The sequence below is a fragment of the Cupressus sempervirens genome, chromosome 9, assembly GCF_028749045.1.
Source record: "Cupressus sempervirens isolate cs-2001-9-10 chromosome 9, ASM2874904v1, whole genome shotgun sequence".
Lineage (NCBI taxonomy): Eukaryota > Viridiplantae > Streptophyta > Pinopsida > Cupressales > Cupressaceae > Cupressus > Cupressus sempervirens.
Genome location: NC_143126.1, coordinates 529,880,890 through 529,901,578, shown reverse-complemented (window position 1 = coordinate 529,901,578; position 20,689 = coordinate 529,880,890). Strand labels below are relative to the sequence as shown.

Genomic DNA, 20,689 nt, shown 5'->3' with positions numbered 1-20,689 from the left:
AAAGGTATTAAGAAGGGACAAGGGACAAATACTGACATTGCTTGAGGTCAACTTTGACAACTCCTATTTTTTAGGGAAAGTTTCTTTTTCTTTTTCCTTTTCAAAAGTTGCTATATTTTGCATTTTGGGGCCAATGTAAGAACCCATTTTTTGCTTTTTGCTTTTAAGAATTTTATATTATTTTGGCATTTGGGGGTGAATTTGAGAAGCTATTTTTTTTTTTTTTAGAAAGTTGCTTTTTAGAAGTTTATATTTGGGAAAGCCAAAAGTTGTGAAATGGCCCAAGTGTAAAATTCTTGTTTTCAACTTCAATTTCATTTTGCATTTTTTGAAAAAAGCATGAAAAGTGGTGAAATGTTTTGGATTTGAAAATGAGGAAAAACATTCAAAATTGTGGAAACACCTATAAAATCCTCATTCCAGTATCAAATTTATCGTGGAAAAGTTTTAAAAAGGCTATAGAAAGAACATTGATGCAAGCACATTGATTACTAAAATTTGGCAGAGTTTGCAATTTTTTAAGGTCCTAAAAATTTAAAGTCTCCATCATAACTCCTAGAGATCTAAAGCCACTCTCAAACATCTTGACAATATTTATGTAAAATATAACTTAAAAGTATAAGAAAGGAAATTATACTTAAATGTTATATTTTATATATATATAATCACCCAAGAGTTGAGATTCCCCAAAATTCATTCACGTATGAAAGTTCTACAAGAAAGCACAACTGAATGAACTTAAGGAAGCTTCTAGAAGAAATCAAGATAAGGGTCACCACTCAAGAGATTGTATAAGAAAGTAGCTGAAAGGAAAATAAAACAAGTTTATCAAAGAGAAATCAACCATTTTCATTAGAGGAAGGAGATCAAAAAGAAAAAAACAAAATAAAAATAGTTGATCCCTTCTTGATATCATCATTTCCTATAAATGCATGAGTTTGGCATTGTATTCATTCACAAACAAGAAAAAATACAATTGTAGAGTGAACAATACTTTTCAAATTTCAAAGTAGGTAGAAATTTTGGGCAATTTTTAGGTTGATTTTTTGTAATTATGGATAATAATTTCTTTGAATTTTCATGTTTGTTGATGAATTTCAATTCACAATTTCAATTTTTCGTTTAGGATTAGAGGCAATTCTTTGATCATTTCTTGGAACTTTAATGAAAATTGCGAGTTAACATTTAAAATTCCAAATTTTCTCAAGATTAGAGATTGTTATCAAAATTTCTTGAGATTTTTCAAAGGGTTTTCTAATCTAATTGACATGTCCTAACAATTTTATACAAACTCGAAGGGGATTTTCATTTTGAATTCAAGATTTCAATCTGTAAATTTTCAGGATTGGGGTAGATTAATGTTTTCATTTTTTTCTTTTCCATACTTTCAGTTGTAATTCTTGATTGGAAATTCATATGTTAAAGGATTGAGGATGAATTTTGGATGTAGGAATTGTTGAGTTGTCGTTTTGCATGATGCTTAACAACAAGAATCTTGTTGAATTCCTCTCTTGAAAAGCTGATCTGGGATCAACTCCAAGGTTCTAGGTGATCTTGCAACCTACTAGAATCTGCTTAGTTGAAGATAAATGTTTTTGTTCACAAAAAGGCCTTTGCTAGTGCAAACCAATTTCGGATAAGATGATCAATTTGTTTGCTGCTTCAAAATTTACCACAAAAAAAGATATGTTTTTGGTATTTTCTGTTTTTAAATGAATGCAATCTAACAATGCAACTATATGAATTCCTAATTTAACCAAGTGTTGGCAAAGCAAATAACAAAGATAAGGTAACAAGAGAGGAAAGCAAATAGCATGAAAGGGAAATTCCTAACGGACATAAACCCTGGTAACAACACATCTAGGAGTTAAATTGTTGAAAAGATCGGGTAGGAAACCAATGAAAATAGGAGCAATACTTCCTCAAATTCACTAATGCAATTGTTGATGGAAACTTAGTAAAACTGAAATATCGCAAGGCCACGGAAAGTGTGCTCATGCAAGACGAGAAGCTATGTAGGAACAATAGGGTAATCTTCTCTCCAACTCGGTACGTCAACACAATTCGTCAATGCGCGACAAACATCGGAACTAAAATATCACACAATCAAATCAACACAACAACACTACTGGCTTTATTATTATCGTGAACAAAAATTCACAAAAATAACACACTCCGACAAGAATAACTACACTCAGAATGAGAGCACTAATATCATATATTATTGCATCAAAATAATAGTCTAGAATACATGTTACATTCTTGATTTGTGTTCAGTGTGAGAGATCTCTTCATGTAAATATATGCTTAAAACTAACAAATCTAATTATGTACAAACTGACTCTCTAAATGGTGTTAAAAATAGGTTTTGACCCTTGTTTATATCAATTTAGGGGTGCATGAGCCTTTACATGTCTTAAAACAAAGAAAGAAGTAGTAAATAAGAAGAAGGAAGTTGTAAGAGGATTTGGGAGTCACTGGAAGCTCTAAAAATGGGAGTTTGGCCTTCTCTGAATGTTTCTAAGAGTTAAATTGTCGTCGGAATGCATTTCCAGTGGATGGAAAGCTTAAATTTGGAACTGGCAGTTAACTGTCGTCACACCTCTGAAGCTGTGTACCTGGTGCACCAACCCACCTGCATGAAATTTGTGCAAGGTGCTCAATTCACTAAAAATCAAAGTTCTCAGTTTTGAAAATGGTTTTTGAGTTTTTCTCAGAGGAGCTCTGGAAGCACTCTAGTGTACTTATTTTGCCCTTTTTGATGATTTATACCCTCTTTATAGCCAAACAATTTCATAGTTTGGCCTTTTCTGAATGTTTCTAGGTGTTAAATTGTCGTCAGAATGCATTTCTAGTGCATGGAAAGCTCTAAATTTGGAACTAGCAGTTAACTGTCGTCACACCTCTAACTTCTTCAAAAAAATTGGCGCACCTCTGAAGCTGCGCACCTGGTGCACCAACACACCTGGATGAAATTTGTGCAAGGTGCTCAATTCACCAAAAATCAAAGTTCTCAGTTTTGAAAATGGTTTTTGGATTTTTCTAAGACGAGCTCTAGGAACACTCTAGTGTACTTATTTTGCCCTTTTTGATGATTTATACCCTCTTTATAGCCAAACAGTTTCATAGATTTGAACTCCATCTACTTCTTTTATCTGAAATCTCAAGACACTTGTGTTGAATCTTGTCATTAATAGTTGCATAAGATGAGGAACATGTTTTGGTTCATGTGTTCAACCTTTGTATCTTTGATTTTCAATGTAAATTCATGAAATTGACTCTTTTGAAGGTAAACGTTACCAGCTTAGGTGAGATTTTTATTGTTGTTGATAAAAAAGATGCTATTATAATGTGTGCACTTGCGTGTTATGCACCACACCTTCATGTTATGCGCACATCTTCGTGCTCTGTGAAGTCTATTCCTTTCTTTTCTCTTCTCTCTTATTGCCTAACCCTTCCCGATCAAAGATCGGGTGATCGAGATTATCCAAAATGATCAAATGTTTGAAAATTTCTCATATCTTTTTTAACAAGCTTTTTCAAGCCATTTTTAACTAACTTTTTTGGAGGTCTTCTACTCAAAATTTCAAGTTGAAACTTTTATCGATCCTTAAAATTGGGTAGTCGAAGGTTTTACAATGCACACCCCATTTTGAGTCACAAAATGGGAACCCCCTAGTTTAGAAATTCCCTATGAGGCATCTAGTTTGAAGCCTTAGTCATTTTGGACCCTCCCCTAGGTCTAGGTCAAAACCCGACCTCTGATCAGGAAGGATCGAGCAATCAAATAGAGAAAAAATGTCAAGTTTAAGACTTTGTGTGCTTAAAGTGGGCACATGTGTAGGTGGGTCAAATGTGCACATGCGTACTTGACCCCTACTCTGGGGATGTGCACATGTGAATCTGTGCACCCTCGAAGGCATGCACCTTCACAAGGTGTGCACCCCGACACCCCCTCACGCTTGCATAATGCGTAGTTGCGTATATGCGCACCATGCACACGTTGTCAAGGTGCGCTAGTGTGCAGTTGCGCGCTTTTCCATCTTCAAGGAAAATTTGTGCACTTAGTGCTTTTGGGGGGAAAAATCCATTGTCTTATTTGTTTTGACTGGCGTTGACCCAATTTGTGATAGTCTGAGTCTTGTGAAGTCCTCTTTTGGGTCTTCCAACATAAGATAACTAATGTTTGCTTCTTTGTGCAAATAAAAAGGCATCCTTAACTTGTTGGGGTCATAACTTTTGACCTAGAGCTCAGAATTCAAAACTGTTTACACCGGTGGAAAGAACTAAAAATCTAATTTCAATACCTAGAATAGGGAGCCTTTGGCTACCCAATTTTAGGCACCGATGAAAGTTTCAACTTGAAATTTTGAGTAGAAGACCTCTAAAAAAGCTAGTTTAAAATGCCTAGAAAAAACTTGTAAAAAAGATATGAAAAAGTTTCAAACAGTTGATTGTTTTGGATAATCTAGATCATCTGATCTCTGATTAGGAAGAACCAAGCAATAAGAGAGAAGAAAAAATCAAGGAATAGACTTCACAGTGCACGAAGATGTGCACATAACATGAAGGTGTGGTGCATAACGCACAAGTGCACAGATTATCATAACATATTCTTTATCTGCAGCAATAAAGATCTCACCTAAGCTAGTAACCTTTACCTCCCAAGGAGTCACATTCATGAATTTACATTGAAGATCAAAGATAGAGAGGTTGGACACATGAACCAAAACAGGTTCCCCATCTTATGCAACTATTAATGACAAGATTCAACATAGGTTCCTTGGGATTTTAGATAGAAGAAGCAGGAGTTCAAATCTATGAAAATGTTTGGCTATAAAGAGGGTATAAATCATCAAAAAAAGGGCAAAGAAGTACACTAGAGTGCTCCCAAACCTCATTTGAGAAAAACCCAAAAACAGTCTTCAAAACTGAGAACTTTGATTTTTTGGTGAATTGAGCACCTTGCACAAATTTCATGCAAATGCGCTGCTTCAGAGGTGCGCCAGAAATTTTGAAGAAGTTAGAGGTGTGCCGACAATTAACTGCCAGTTCCGTATTTAGAGCTTTCCATGCACCGAAAATACATTCTGACAATAGTTTAACTCCTAAAAACATTCAGAGAAGGTAAAGCTTCCATTTTTAGAGCTTCTCGTGACTCTCAGTTCCTCTTATAGCTTCCTTTTTCTTATCTACTGCTTCTTTCTTTGTTTTAAGACATGTAAAGGCTCATGCACCCATAAATTGATATAAAATAAGGATGGAGTCCTATTTTTAGCACCATTTAGAGAGTCAATTTGTACATAATTAGATTTGTTAGTTTTAAGCATATATTTGCATGAAGAGATCTCTCAATCTCAACACAAATTAAGGAGATGATTTCTTATAAATTGAGGAATGTAACATGTATTCCAGGTTGTTATTTTGATGCAATAATATATGCTATTGGTGATATCATTTTGAGTGTAGTTATTCTCATTGGAATGTGTTATTTTTTGTGGATTTTTGTTCATGATAATAATGGAGCCAGTAGTTTTGTTATGTTGATTTGATTGTGTGATATTTTAGTTCTAGTGTTTGTCGCACATTGACAATTTTTGCTGACTTACTGAGTTGGAGAGAAGATCACCCTATTGTTCCTACATAGCTTCTTGTCTCTCATGAGCGCTCTTTCTGTGGCCTTGTGATTTGATAAGAAGTGAAACATCTTTCGGTTTTACTAAGTTTCCATTGACGATTGCATCAGTGGATTTGAGGAAGCGCTACTCCTATTTTCATTGGTTTCCTACTTGATCTTTTGAACAATTTAACTCGCAGGTGTGTTGTTACTGTGGCTTATGTCCATTTGGAATTTCTCTTTTGTGTTATTTACTTTCATCTCTCACTACGTTATCTTTGTTATTTGCTTTGCTAACCCTTGGTTAAATTAGGAATTCAAATAGTTGCATTGTTAGATTGCATTCATTTAAAAACAAAAAAAAAACAAAAAACATATAATTTTTTTTTGTTTTTAAATTTGAAGCAACAAGCAAATTGATCATCTTATCTGCAATTGGTTTGAACCAAGAAAGGCCTCTTTGTGAACAAAAACATTTATCTTCAACTGAGCGGATTCCTGTAGGTCGCAAGATCGCCCGAAACCTTGGAGTTGATCCCAGATCAACTTTTCAAGAGAGGAGTTCAAAAGGATTCTTGTTGTTAAGCATCGTGTAGAACGACAACTCAATAGGAATGCAAAGTGAAATTAGAATAAAATTTAATTGAAATTCCATACTTTGCATTCATAATTTCATGCCCTCTTGTAACTTAGAATTTCTTACCTTTTCAAGAAAATATAGTGAAGAAATTTCTCAAATCGTCATGAAGACGACCTCACATGAAGGAAATCAATAATCCATGGTGAAGTCTGAATCTAGTCAGCAATTGCAAATTTGTTGAGTATCAAGAGAGGAATTTCTAAGGACATCATGAAGTTTGATTAAGAGATACAAATCCCACAATTTTGCACAAGGAAAAGATGTTTAAGGCATGGCTAATTGCACAAACATGTGCGAACTACTTTGAAATTGGTTAGTTGTCAACGAAATTCTCAATCCACCATAAAATCTAATCAAGTGAAGAAAGCATTGCAAATTTAGTTACATACTTCAAAATTCACAAGTGAGCCTAAAGTTTGCTCAAGTATGAAAATTCTTGTTTCCAAGTGAAATCTACAAGCACTAGCAAATTCCTCCCATTTTAGGATGGCTACAAATTGTCTAAGTATGAAAAGTTTCCAAATAATTAGACACCAAAGTGTGAGTTTTGATCAAATCCAAATTAAAGGCAAAGATGAACAAGATGCTACAACAAGCATATGATGTGCACATATGAGAAAAACAACACAACCAAGGACTTTATAAACTATGAAAAATTTCAAGACACAAGAAGGATGGATAGACACGGGAAGATTTCAAGGACATCCTTCATATTTCAAAGTTCACAATAGGATGCCAAAAATATTGGATCGAAAAACATTAAAAAAAGGAGAGGATTCCAAGTTCAAGAAGGTTTAAAGATGATACAATCTGGTAATATTTTTCCACGATCTCAAATTCCCAAAATCGGAGAAGAATTAGTTCAAAACAAAGAGATGAACATGCTAGGGTGGAAACCACTTGTCTCCATTAATCAAATACTTTCATGACAAGACATCCAAGTTCAATGAACTTGACCTTTCTTCCGTTAGAATAAGGGACACTTTCTTCTAGAAGAAAGCAATTGTGATTTTTTTCTATAGTTTGTTTTCATTGGTTCTCATTAGATAAGCATTACAAATGCCAATGAATGTATACTTGTCTTCAATTTGATCATTGATCTTAAAATAATTTGGTCCCTTTATTTGTTTTTGAACTCCTTTATAAACCCCACTCCTCTCATTTGTAAGAAAAGATTGAAAGATTGTTGCTTAAAAAATGCTTATGTAAATTTATTGTTTAGTTGGCAGTGAATTTAAATATCTTGTGCAAGTTCATGTTTTCTTGTCTCACTTAAAGTAGATTTTATTTTCCAAGTTGTTAGATTGAATGAAGGATTTGATAGGAAAGCTTTATGTGGAATAAATATGTCCACACCTTTTATAGTTGCATGGTTTCAATTATTTTGCAAGGTTAGCCTGAACACTTGAAATATACTTGATTTCTATTGTGAAAGTCTTTTCAAATTCCTTAGAAGATAGCACCATTCTCGTGTAGTCGTTGAATTTGGCAAAACAGAGATGAGATTTTTCTACTTTTGCAATCTTGTCTCACGAGTTTACAAGGTTAGTATAACATTAGTTTAGGGTTTAGGGTTTAGGGTTTAGGGTTTGGGTTTAGGGTTTAGGGTTTAGGGTTTAGGGTTTAGGGTTGTGCCTTATTTTAGAGATATTTTTAAAACCCAAAAAAAATCTCAACAAATAGAAATTTGAAATTTAAAAGTTGAATGATGGAATCTTGAGTGACCACTTAAGTCCCGTAAGAGGTTTCCAACCAATCATCCTACCACTAGAGTTTACCCTAAATAGAAAAACCACATGCATTTGGAACCCTGGACATGTCTTTATGATCACACATTTTGTCTTTTAGCACATTGGAGACTTTCTTCAAAAGAGGATAGAGTACTCTTAGTATTTTAGTATGTGTGATCTGTGCCATAGAACACATAAAAACATGTCCCAATCGTTCCTAAGGTTGTTTTTTCCATTGCAGTTGATCTATGTAAGATAGATATTAATTGCAGATAGGGTGGAGATCTTGGTATCAAAGAGTTTATATTGATTGCGTTAATGAATGCAAGGTATGCTTGGTCACAAATCTTAGAGGCTCAAACCTAGTTGAGTTAAGGCACATCCAAGATCATATTAGTTGATAATGCTTGTGCATCTAAACACAAGCCACTATTTACCGATTGACATGTTTTCTTTGTGACCAACTACACAATGCACAATGGGATTCAAGGATACAAGTGATGATACAAACTTCAAGGGGATATATCTAGCAATTTAGGATGAGTGACTTCCTATGTTGTAGGGAGAGTGACTTCCTATGTTGTTGCAAAGATAAACTTTCTTTGTGTCTCACAAAAATAAAAAGACAACATGTCTTGACTTAGCTAGGCATACCATATATCTCCAACATCAAAGATTACTAGGTGGTGCAATACCTAGCGGATTCATGAAAGTTTGATTGAGAGAGGAGCTTCATTATCTATTTGACGCAGTCCTATGCATCACAGTGCTAGCCAAAGACCACATTATTAACTTCATGGCGCACAATTGTTATCAAGTTGTTTAAGTCAACAAGAGCTTATGACTCTATATTAGGTAAAATATCCAATATAAAGTCTAGTGGTAACTGATTTGAGTAAAGATAGAACATCCATGATGTTTGGTGCCATTTATTTCCTTTATTCGAGTAAAGTATGTTACAAGCTAGAGTTGTCATTGCACCAAAAGATCGACCTATTAATGCCCGATACAACCACTAGACTTATAGAACACAGGAGTTGGTTAAACCATGTCACGAATCCTGAAGGGGAAGATTGGTGGTTAGTCCAACGATTCCCCCCTCGATGTTACACGAGGAGATTTGAAATTGTGACCAAGCTCTAATACCACTTGTTACAAGATAGAGTTGTCGTTGCACCAAAAGATCGACCTATTCATGCTCAATACAACCACTAGATTTATAGAACATAGGAGGTGGTTAAACCATGTCACGAATCCTGAAGGGGAAGGTTGGTGGTTAGTCCAACAAAGTAAGTTTTCTATAAGTTATGAGTGATCCATGTGTGCCATGTCAAATTGAATTGTTGTTTTTAAATTGGAATTACTGCTACACTCAATTTATTGTTTACATTATGCAAGTGTTCTACCTTGTTTATTTCATTGGAAACTAAAGAAATCACATAAATATATAAACAAATTAGCCAAATGACATTGGTACATGACAACCAAGTTAATCGAATTTTGGGTACTGATAAAATTTTAATTCATTTTAATAGAATCAATCAAAATTTTCCATGTGATAGCTTAATAATCAACTACTAGTAGTGGTCCATAAAAACCACCTTTGCAACTATTAGATTGCCAAGAGAACCAGTGCCTAACCAAGAAATAAATAATGACTCAACTGGAAAATGTAAATCGATAAGCAAGAATCTTGTGAGAGATTGACCCTCTCACTTCCTTAGGTCAATGACCTTTGTATCCCACATGCTACAAAGTAGGTTGTGCGGGTGTCTACACCCAATAAAGAGCACACTAGATTTTTTTTAAAATTCTACTCCAAAGTTCCATGCACACTCATCCCTTCATGTTGGTCTTATGTGGTTTAGCCTAAGTCATTGTGAACTTTGATATTGCTCCTACTTCTTTCTTTATTTTTTAGGGATAGCTTGTTTGTGCAAAAGATCCACCAACTTTGTATGCTAATTTGGTGCTCAGGTGGAATAATTTCTTGACAAAAAAAATAGGGCATTTAAAAAGTTTTTCACAAAGAATTCTAAAATGCAGTCAAATCTAAGATATGACCTACTTGCATAGATATTCATTTAGAAACCCTACTTTATCCTATACTAATTAAACCTTTAGTTACTACAACTCCATGATAAATCCTTCATAAACAAGTTGACAATGTCTCCAAACTCCATGATACAATGTTATATAATATAATAGGTACATAAGTAAACGATAATATACTTTACAAGGCAAAAAGAGAACACTTATATGTCAGCGCTAACAAACACAAATAAAAGAATATCCCAATATTCTACACAATGAGAAAAAATTGGTAAATAGTGCAAGACATATTCATAGGCATCAACTTCTAGTTATTGAGATCAAGGAGAGAATTGGCATTTTAAATCAGACAGTATTACAATGGTATTAAGCTAAACTTGATATGTTAGACCAAGTGAGTGTTTCTTGTTTTTGTTTGTTACTTAAGGACTCAACCTCCTAGAATCACCTCAAACACCAAAATATTCTTCTACAAGGGAGAAAAACGATTTGCCAATATGATCAAATAATGTGCATTTGCTTTTGTGAACAAGAATCTAGATGTAGATTGTAATGAATTTTTGAGACCCATTAACATCTTAGCAAAAGATTTTGTGATTCAACGATCTAGATGCGAAATATATTAGATTGTGTGGATTTTTTTAAGACCCAAAAAAACATGCCTTTGTTGCACATCTATTAGCTTCTCAACAAAAGCTAAAAATGAAGCGGTGGTATATGTGAATTCCATACTATGACTATGAAAGCTAGAAACAAAAGTTGAATATTTAGAACCTTATATTTTCAATGCATTATAAACCAACTAAATTCCCCTTTTCTCAACTCCACATTATTTAGATTTTGCTCTTATACAAATGAGCTTAGTGATATAATATTGGATATTGTCAAAGTTTTTATGGACCAAAGCTCATCAATTCATAAGCAATTTGATATATTTGACTTAATCTAACATTTCCTCTAATGTTTTCGATTTTTCCCAAGCTGCATGAGAACCTTGACATGATTTGACAAGAGAAGCAAATCTACGAAGACATCCAAAATATTTTGTATTTTCAATCCTACATTTTGTTTTCATCTTTTATAGGTTCAAGTACCTTGAGAATATAATTTTTTCATGAAGGACTTTTGTGCATGTTATACTCACTCAATAAAATTAACATGTGCATCTATGTGAAAAAGGTCTTAGAAAGGAACCAATGAAATATTGTACATTTGTGGCATCTACAAAAGTGGGAGATGAATAGGAAACATCTTGTTCAAATCAGCAACTTTACTATATATGTATATTCCTATTAATTGTTGTACTATAAATTAGTCATTAAAAAATGTTATATTATACAAATATTTATCTTATTTTCTTTATGAGAATGGTTCCTAGTTCATCCCATGTATTCTAAGAAATATAATTTTAAATAATGCAAATGGGTTTATACAATATTTACAACATTTAGTGATTATATGAATTTTTTTGGTGTTTACAAGATTATTAGTTCTCAAAGTAGTTGAATTAAAATCTTAGATTGTTGTAGTTTTTAGTTTTTTTGGCAATATGGTTTTTGTGGGGTATGCCATTTATTTTTTATGTTAATTTTGTTTATTTAGTTGGTGATCTTTTGATTTTAAAGGGCTTTTTGGAATTCTAAAATAGGAAAAATGGATAATTTATGCAACATATTGTTGTATGTTTTATTAATTTTTAAAAAAATTATTTGCAGGCACTTATGAAGAGTACCAATCATGGAACAGTTAGGTTGGGTTTCCCATTTTTATTTGTTTGCTTTGTAGGTATTGTGGGTATTATTTTGGGTTACTCCTTCCACTCACGAGTTCAATTAATTGGTTGAATATTTTTCTAAAATATAATGGTATAAGCCACACACATTAAGATTGACAAAATTTGTGAGAAACATGCAAAGAAACATCTTGATTTCCATGGAAAAAACATGGTTGTAGGAACTTGTGTTTTCAATGCTAATTTTTTTTTTTAAAATATAATCCTATATATGTTCCTCCCACTTAACATGATTTCTCATTGTTGCAATACTCTTGAAAAAAAAGGAAAGATGCCAAAACTAATATATATTTTCTCTAAGTATTTTGGAAAAGAAGGGTAGATTCATAATTAATCAAGTTAATCAAGTTAATACACTTATACATTATATCTTCTAGCAAAAATGCACTACTATGAACTATATTAAGAGTTAAATCTTCCACATTAAAAACTTGGTCATCAACAACTTCATCCCTTTTGAACAAATTACCATCCTTGTTCAAATTTATGGTGGTTAAAGAAATCACATTCGAAAATGTGAGCATTATGAAAAAACTTGGTAATTTTGGAGAATAGGCAGTAGATTTATACTTAAATCATGTTAATGTAAAAAAGTAAAGTCCACACACATCAGAGTGGGATGGGGGTGAGGGGGTGCAGGAGGGGGTTGGGTAAGGGGAGGGGGTGAATCGATTGTGATCAAATATAGTTAAATTGAAACTTATGAAAAAAATCACCTACAATTAAAACAATGATGTTCAATAATAAGAAATCATATACCGTAACACAATGGTTTGTTGACTAGGGAAACCCTTGATTAGAGAGAAAATCCCGATGGGGATGGTGGTCACAATATAATGTACTAATATATATGTTCCTTATGGAAGGATGTGACCTTGTTAGGAGTTCAATATAATTCATTTAGTACAACAATCCTTGTTAGGTTCTAGCTCTATTAAAAGATGATAAGAACAAGTAGACCCGCTATCTAAGTGCTCTAAGAAAAGTGAAAGATAATTCTTTTAGGATAACATATCCAATAAACATGAGCTGATTGATCTGCAACTTACTTGCCAAAATGGTTCTTTTGAAGTCCACTCAATCATCCAACTTCATCACTACTCTTCTTTGATTATCGAGCATCAAGACTTGCATCATATATATTGTGTGCATACCATCCATCACACACATACAACTCCAACGAGGAAAACATATTTCCTTTACACCCTTTTACAAATAATTAATTAGGTCATCCTATTAGAGCTTCCCCAATGTACAATTAATTTTATAAGACCAAGCTAAGGAATACACACCATCATGAGTCCCATCAAAACAATCATTACATTAAATATCCCACACGTTACAATGAGAATAATACATTTGTCAATGATAAACTACACACTACAACAACACCAATTGACTGCCAATAAAATGCATCACTTGTTACACACTAGCGACCTTTGTACAATAAGCCAAATGTCTCTCACTTCCAAACATACGTGCAGAGACAAGTCTTCTACCATCTTCTATGATAGGTAACATTAATTCACATTCCCCAATAAGATATAGCAAAAATATCGTTAACTATACATTGGTCTACTACACTAGTCTACACTAATCTACTACCAGTCTTTACTAATCAATTTGTAACTTAACTAAAATATTACATAATTTATATCAAGCATAGATATGATTTCTACACTCATTTTGCTACACAAATGTAAGCTTGCATATCAAAATATTTCAACAATTGTCCTCCTTGTTGAGTTGATAAGTAGCCTGTGATATGCATAATTTGAGTCTACCATGAGCAAAAGAACATATGTTGTCATCAATGACAAAACCTACCATTAATACAACATCTCTGCATCACATCCGAGTTCTAAAAATATCCTCAATTCCTAACAATCTACCCCTTTGACATTAATGACACCATATGTTGAAAAATCATCAATCCAAAAGTAAATAACAAAATATAATTTTTTGAATATCCTTAACATATACAATCTTCAAACATCTCATGTAAATACCATAGGTTTTGTCCCTTTATTACCTTCCTTGGTGAAAGGTTTTTAATTGCCCTTCTCCCCTTTTGATATCAATGGCAAAGGAGCCAATATGTCAAATATCAAAACTCTCTAACAAACTTTTCTTTAAATGAAGTTTCAAATTCCTTAGATGATAATTTTGTTGGCAAGTTGGTAGTAATGAAGGTTTGAATGTTGTCATTTATGGAAACACTATCAGACAATATGGTTGCTTACATTAACACTATGTTTTGGTTTTGGTTTAAGACAAAAATTGCCTAGTTCAATTTAGGAAACTATAAGCGGGGGTATTGTTTCGATCAATGAGCTTCACTAGTTAAGTATTAATGATCATAATTTTGTATATTGTTAATATGAAACTTGTAAATAATATCCCTATGTTCATTAGACTTAATATATCAGTTGGCATATGTTTTGGTTGGATAAAGTAAAGATGGGTCTAAATCACAAAGTTTAGGATAAGAGGCAAAGACCAAACATTTTGGCCTAAGAAATTGAATTGCCTTGTTCATTCAATTACTTAGCAATGTAGGGATGACATCCTAGATGTTTTCCCTTCCTTAACAAGTTTTGGGAATAAGTTTTCGATAAGTGTTTACACATTTCATCTCTAAGACCGACCGGATAAAATAATTAGAAGGGTATACAATAAGGACATTTTGACGATGCAAAGTATCGTGTATGTACGGACATGTTATTTGCACTATATGTATGATGCTATGATGTTATTTTGATGCTTAGATGTGATCATTTGATGCATGGGCATAACCAAATACAAAATATACAAAGGACTAATCAAATATGACAAATAGCAATACAATCATTTTTGTATTGCATCTATTTCTTGTTGAATATAGCTATATCTTTGTATGAATAGTGAGCTTCATTGTATTGCAACTTCTAACAAGGTCGAGTCCTCTCAAAGTACTCATGTACTAAATGTATGTAATAGACTCTAAACAAGGTCAAATCTCCTAGCAGAGAACTTTCAAATTAGTGTATTGTTGTGGGTACCATCCCCATCAATGTTTTCCCTTGGTCTAGATTTCCTAAAAAAATCATGGTGTTATGAGTCTCTTATTGTTGTGTACTTTACTTTTTAGTTTATTCATTTTTGAATGCATATGGGTAGTTGCCAAAATATGTAGTTACTGTAAAATTGTTGCAATACTAATTCACCCCCTCTCAATATCGTCTATTTCTAACAACTGGTATTAGAGGTTAGTTGCTTGGAAGAAGTTTAACATCTTGAGGAAGATACCAATGGATATAAATGATTTGCAAAGGAAATATGAAGCAACACTTGAAGGTTTGGATCAAGCAAATGAAGAAAGGGAACGACCAAAGATTAAACTCAATGATGTACAAGATTGCATTAAGAAGCCCAAGGATTAGATTGATCATTCAAAGACAAAAAAGAAAAGAGTTATCCTAGAAGATCAAGGAATCATACATATTTGCTAAAATCAAGAAGGAAAATCAATCACTTGACATGAACTTGAAGTAATATCACTAAAATTGGTCAAGGTAACCAACAAAAGAAAATATGAGAAAGATAAAGTTGAAGTGGATCTGAAAGGTAAAACTAGTGAATGCAAAGATTTGAAAACTCAACTTGCAAAGGTAAAATGTGAACTTGATGATTCAAATGCAAAGTATTGAGAAATACACTAATATTGTGAAAGGTGAACTTGTTGAGACTAGGTTACATCTTGATAAGTTGTATTCAAGTAGCAATAAAATTGATGAGAAACTAATGCAGTAGAAGCCTAGAAGGGAGATTTGATAGGAATTGGATATGTGGAAGGTGAATGTCCTAAGGAACCTGAAGACAAAATTGAGCAAGAACCTATACAAAATCTTATTAAGACAATATATCATATTGAGGAACTTAAGGAACAAAGGAAATCATTCAAAAGAAGATGTTATGCTTGCAACAAACATGGGCACATGAAGAAAGATTACAAAAGTAATATAGATGTCAAACCTTTTATTGGATACAATTTCAATTGTTGGTTTTCTGGACATAAACCATATGACTGCAAGAAACTTAATCAAAGATATAATGGAAGAGCGAAAGTAAGACATATCATGACAACAAGACCTTTGGAATCAACAATGTCATTAACAATTGTGTCACATGCTACAAATGTATAACTTTGGACACATATCTAGAGATTGCAAATTGCAAGTTAATTAGAATGAACCAAGGTATGGAAATTTTGTTGTTAAATGTTACATTTGCAATAATTTGGGCTATACAACTAAATATTGTAGATTGAATGGTTTTGTGAACAATATGAGAATACCAAATGTCAAAAGGAATGATTATATAGGAAGAAGGAATAATAATGTTAGTATTACACAATACGAAAGCATTGATAAGACTTTTGTTAAGGAAGGAAATATTGTCAACAACGAAGTATGGAAGAAAAAAAATGGGTTACCACAGAGAATAGAGGAGAAGTGGTGTCAAGCACTGAGCCCTCATCTTCACCCTAAATGGTTATCATCACCATAGGGGGAGCAATTCACCAGTAAATCTTCAAACCCCTAAATAGAAATACTAAGGTATGTCAGCATAGCATGAGGTGTGTAAGGCATTATTGATCATATGCATGTTGTGTTTGGAGAAGTTTTTTTAAAGTTTTGGATGTTCACCATAAGTCTGAGCATATATTGTTAAAGGATATAAAGTTTATGTACTATAACCTTACACATTAATGGAATAAGAGATTGCTAATAATTTATAGGGTAAAGTGAAGTTTAATGTCACCATTTGAGTTATTAGGGACCTTAGAGAGCCAGAGCAAAGGATGTGGAAGGAGAATAAGGCGAGTTCAAATTCATTTGTGGAAGCCCTAAATGTGATCAATTCTGAGGTATTTTATGCATTGCAAAGTCTTTGTTTGAATCATTTTCAATTGTTGTTGAAGTAGCACTAATGTGGACAATCCCCAAATATATGGTGTTAAGAATAGATTGTGTTATCAGTTTATCCATTTAAATACATGGAAGATGACCCTGTGAGTGTGTTCTCACAAACCCTAGAGGGTGTACTAGATATAGAAGATATCAAAGCTTACATCCATTTTAAGTTGGAGTTAATTAGTAATGAAGACACTTGGAAAGACCTAAGTGAGATCTATAAGGAAGATAAGACCTTCAAGCCTAAATTCCAACACTTGCAAAACCTAAAAATTCTTCAATACATGGATTATGATGATGAATTTGATGAGGCTGAATGAATTAAGATTGTCTTAAGTAGAATTTGTGAATAGTTCTTCTGGATAGGAGGCAAACTTGTGATGATAACTAAGGAATAGTCACTAGATTAGACAATGTAAGCATCATCTGTGTTCCTACTATGATGGTTAAGAAAGTAGTTGAGACAAATACATGAATAAAATGGGATAAAAGAGTCATGATCTTATTTGATAGATGTGAGAGTGATTGCTAAGATTCTAGGTTACAAAATGTACTATAGCAGATGGCATAATTCAATGTCTATTGATGTAAGTGAAACTACTTATAAGATGATTGTTGAGAAGGAGCATTTTGATGTATGTGAGATATTGAGACAACAATTATTTGAGAATTTGAGAAGGAACAAGCAAGATAAGACTCAAACTTTTGGATTTGGGTCACTAATTTTGCATATATTCTTTCAGATTATATGGAAGTTTCCAAACATGCACCCACATGCTTGGACTGATGATATTCCTACAATGACTTTAATTACCGAACTTTACAACATACAATACACAGGCAACATTACTAGTGATCTATTTGGATTGTTTAAGGGATTTTAAATAGAAATGAAACAGAGTTATAGGATACCTATGTCAATTGTAGAAAAAGTATGCTAAAACAATGTACTTTATGGTTGAAAATGATTTCACTTGTATGGAAGTTGTTTAGCCTAGATAGATATTCATCTATCCACTTGGTTATGAAGTAAGTAAAGAAGTTTTGGAGCAACATGTAGAAGTAATGATTGCATATCCTAGAGACGGAGAAGTGGGAAGATGGGGAACATATAAAGAAAAGTTTAGTCAAGTAAGAGAAGAATTGTATAGAGGATGAAGGAAAAGGAAAGTTGAAAAGTTTGTTGAGAAGATTACAGAAAAGGAAGTCATAAGCAAGGAAGAATGGACAATGATGAAAAAGGGACGTGAATTTCCCTCAAAGTACAATTGGGAAGTTAAAGTTGAGATACTGTAAATGACAACAGTACATAAAATATAGAGGTGCTAGATACACCTATCAGTGAGCTAACAAATGTTAAGGTTAGTCCTTAATCTTGCAAGGTTACAAGGAGATCTACAAGAAGTGTTCCCATTGCTATGTAAAAAGAAACTAGTTGAATAGGCACCTGCAAGAGCTACAAAGCATAAGGCAAAGGTGCAAGGCCCAAGTCCTAAGAAACATAAGGTCGCAGAACAAAAGAAGACAAATAAACGTAACAAAATTGATAAGTATAAGGATGAAACTAAGGCAAGAAAAGAAGAAACACTAAGTCACATGGATTAACATTGAAGAGGAAAGAATGAAATAGAAGCTATATTTGAAAAAGGTCACTCCAAGTGTTGGAATGAAGGAAAATTGGATCAAATTAAGAATTATAAAAGTGGTCTCTAATCTATCTATTTTGTTGAGATTTACTGTTCTATATAACAATATAAAACTAGTCCTACCAGGTACACATAAATTCAACTTCCTATTTGTGGAAGTATTTATTAGAATTTCACAACTCCACCTTACATACCTCCATCTTGTTTGAATTAAACATGTCTTTTAGAAATTGAATATGGTGGAAACGATGTATTTTTCGAGGAATCTAAAGATTACAATTTGCATAAGAGTTATTAAGTGTTGACAACACAAATTCAATTTCTACTTCTATATCACATTAGCTTTGCATTCTTCCTTATTCTATGTTAGGGGTAGCAATGGGATTAGGGAGAAAATATTATGTTTTTCTTTTTACATATTGGGTATTTTATTGCTATGTCACTAGTATTTCTTTTAGAGGCATTCTTTGTTGGGTGTTTTAATAGGAGATTTTGGTCGATGTCACTTTGTTCAAGGAGAATAGGCAAATATAGAATGAAATGAAATTCTTATTGACTTACAAACAAGATTCTCTAGATTGTATGGAACTAGTAAATCATATTCATATAATGCTCATTGAGACCATATTTTAGAATGTAGGTAGTTGCTAATACTTGGAACAACACTTTCTAGTGCAATATCTAGTTGACTTGAATTTGATTATAAAGTGGCTGCCCTCATATCTTCAAATCTTTTCACTTCTTTGAACAGTTGCAATGCTAATCGTATCCCTTCCCATTCAAGTCTACAATTTCCTTGAGTCTTTATATAAATTTATTTGTTTTCCATATGGTTCTAAAGGGGAATCAACTAAATGAAATTACACATTGGGTCAATATTATTTTACTAACATTGCACCTTTTGAATCAAGTTCATGGTTATTATCGTATTAATATAAAACTAAAGTCCCTTTAAGATTCAATGTTATAAGTTTTTAAAACTATTTCCCATGATAATTTATAGCTTAGGTTAAGGTGGGTTGCAGAGTTTAAGTGTTAATCTTTTGAAATGCATTACTAAGATGGAAAAAAATTTCAACTTGCACTTATTTTTGTTTACCTTTGAATGCAACTATTAGCTTCAAATATACAAAATTTTGGTTCTTTTGTTCTTCCTACAAATCCAAAGCACGTTGAAATATGTTGAGACAACAAGTACAAGTTTTTATGTATTAGCGATATAACTATAATTCATCTTGATTTAGTAAAAAGTTTACATAATCAATGGTGGAGAGTATTTTCCCAAGGCTATGTCATGCAATGTAGTACACCACATCTTAAAAAATTGATGCATGATTTTTTATTCACTTATAAATTAGGTTGTGTATCTCATCCTTTTTTTGAATTATTTCAATATGTTGAAGAAAAGAAAAATTCATTTGTTGTCTCACTAGAGTTGCATTTTCCATGCGAAGAGATTACTTTACATTAAGGATGGCCAAAGAAAAGAGTTCCATGATAGACATTTGTATTTGCTTTCAAACTTGATTCTATTTCAAAAGCATTGTTGCTTTCTTTTAACATGAACAAATTTTTTTATTTTTTTAATGAATGAAAATAGTGTTTTTTAACTTCATTTTTATAATAGACATTTTATTAAATTTTATCTACATTTTCCCATCAACTTATTCCTTGAGCCTCTTATGGGTGCAAGTACTAGTAATAATGAAAAGAAGATACAAAGATTAGAATTCCAAATGACATATATTTGTAGTATAAGACTAAAACCTAAAGCCAAAGAAAAAACTAGCAATGGAGGAAAGTCATAGATGTCCAAACAATTTTAATGCACTTAACTCTTTTCCATGACTCCATATGAAAAACTCTTGACTACGTAAACACCAATACATCTTCTTTTAGATATAGAATTAGCTTCACACATGTCATGAAGCCCTTGAATTACGTAAATGTCACTCACACACACCTAAGGCCAAAAAAATGGAATACCTCATTTCCCTACAAAAGAAACCACATAAAAAAACTCCAAAAAATGAAGTATCTTTAGTAGAACCATCTACTCCTCTAGAGCTTCGAGCAATTGTCTTGCCTCTTTTGTTGATTGATCAAAACTCATATAATAGGGGTAGAGGACACTGAGTGAATAGAGCCTGCCACCTGTACATAATAAAAAACATCCATGAATTGCCCAGTGATGACATTTAGTTCCAAGAATTGTAGGGGATGAGATGATTGTGCATCTTTGTCTTCATTACCATGC

General features: G+C 32.9%; 1 protein-coding gene across 2 annotated transcripts in view; it reads left to right on the top strand.

The window, feature by feature from the left end:
- Positions 1-12,034, top strand: part of LOC149539679 (vesicle-associated protein 3-1-like) — a 127,944-nt gene extending 115,910 nt beyond the window's left edge. For both annotated transcript variants that reach the window (XM_089799314.1, XM_089799313.1), the window contains exon 9: positions 11,755-12,034. In XM_089799314.1, coding sequence (XP_089655440.1) covers positions 11,755-11,883 — 129 coding nt within the window. In that variant the 3' untranslated portion in view covers positions 11,884-12,034. The remainder of the gene's footprint in view (positions 1-11,754) is intronic.
- The last annotated feature ends 8,655 nt before the right edge of the window (positions 12,035-20,689 follow it).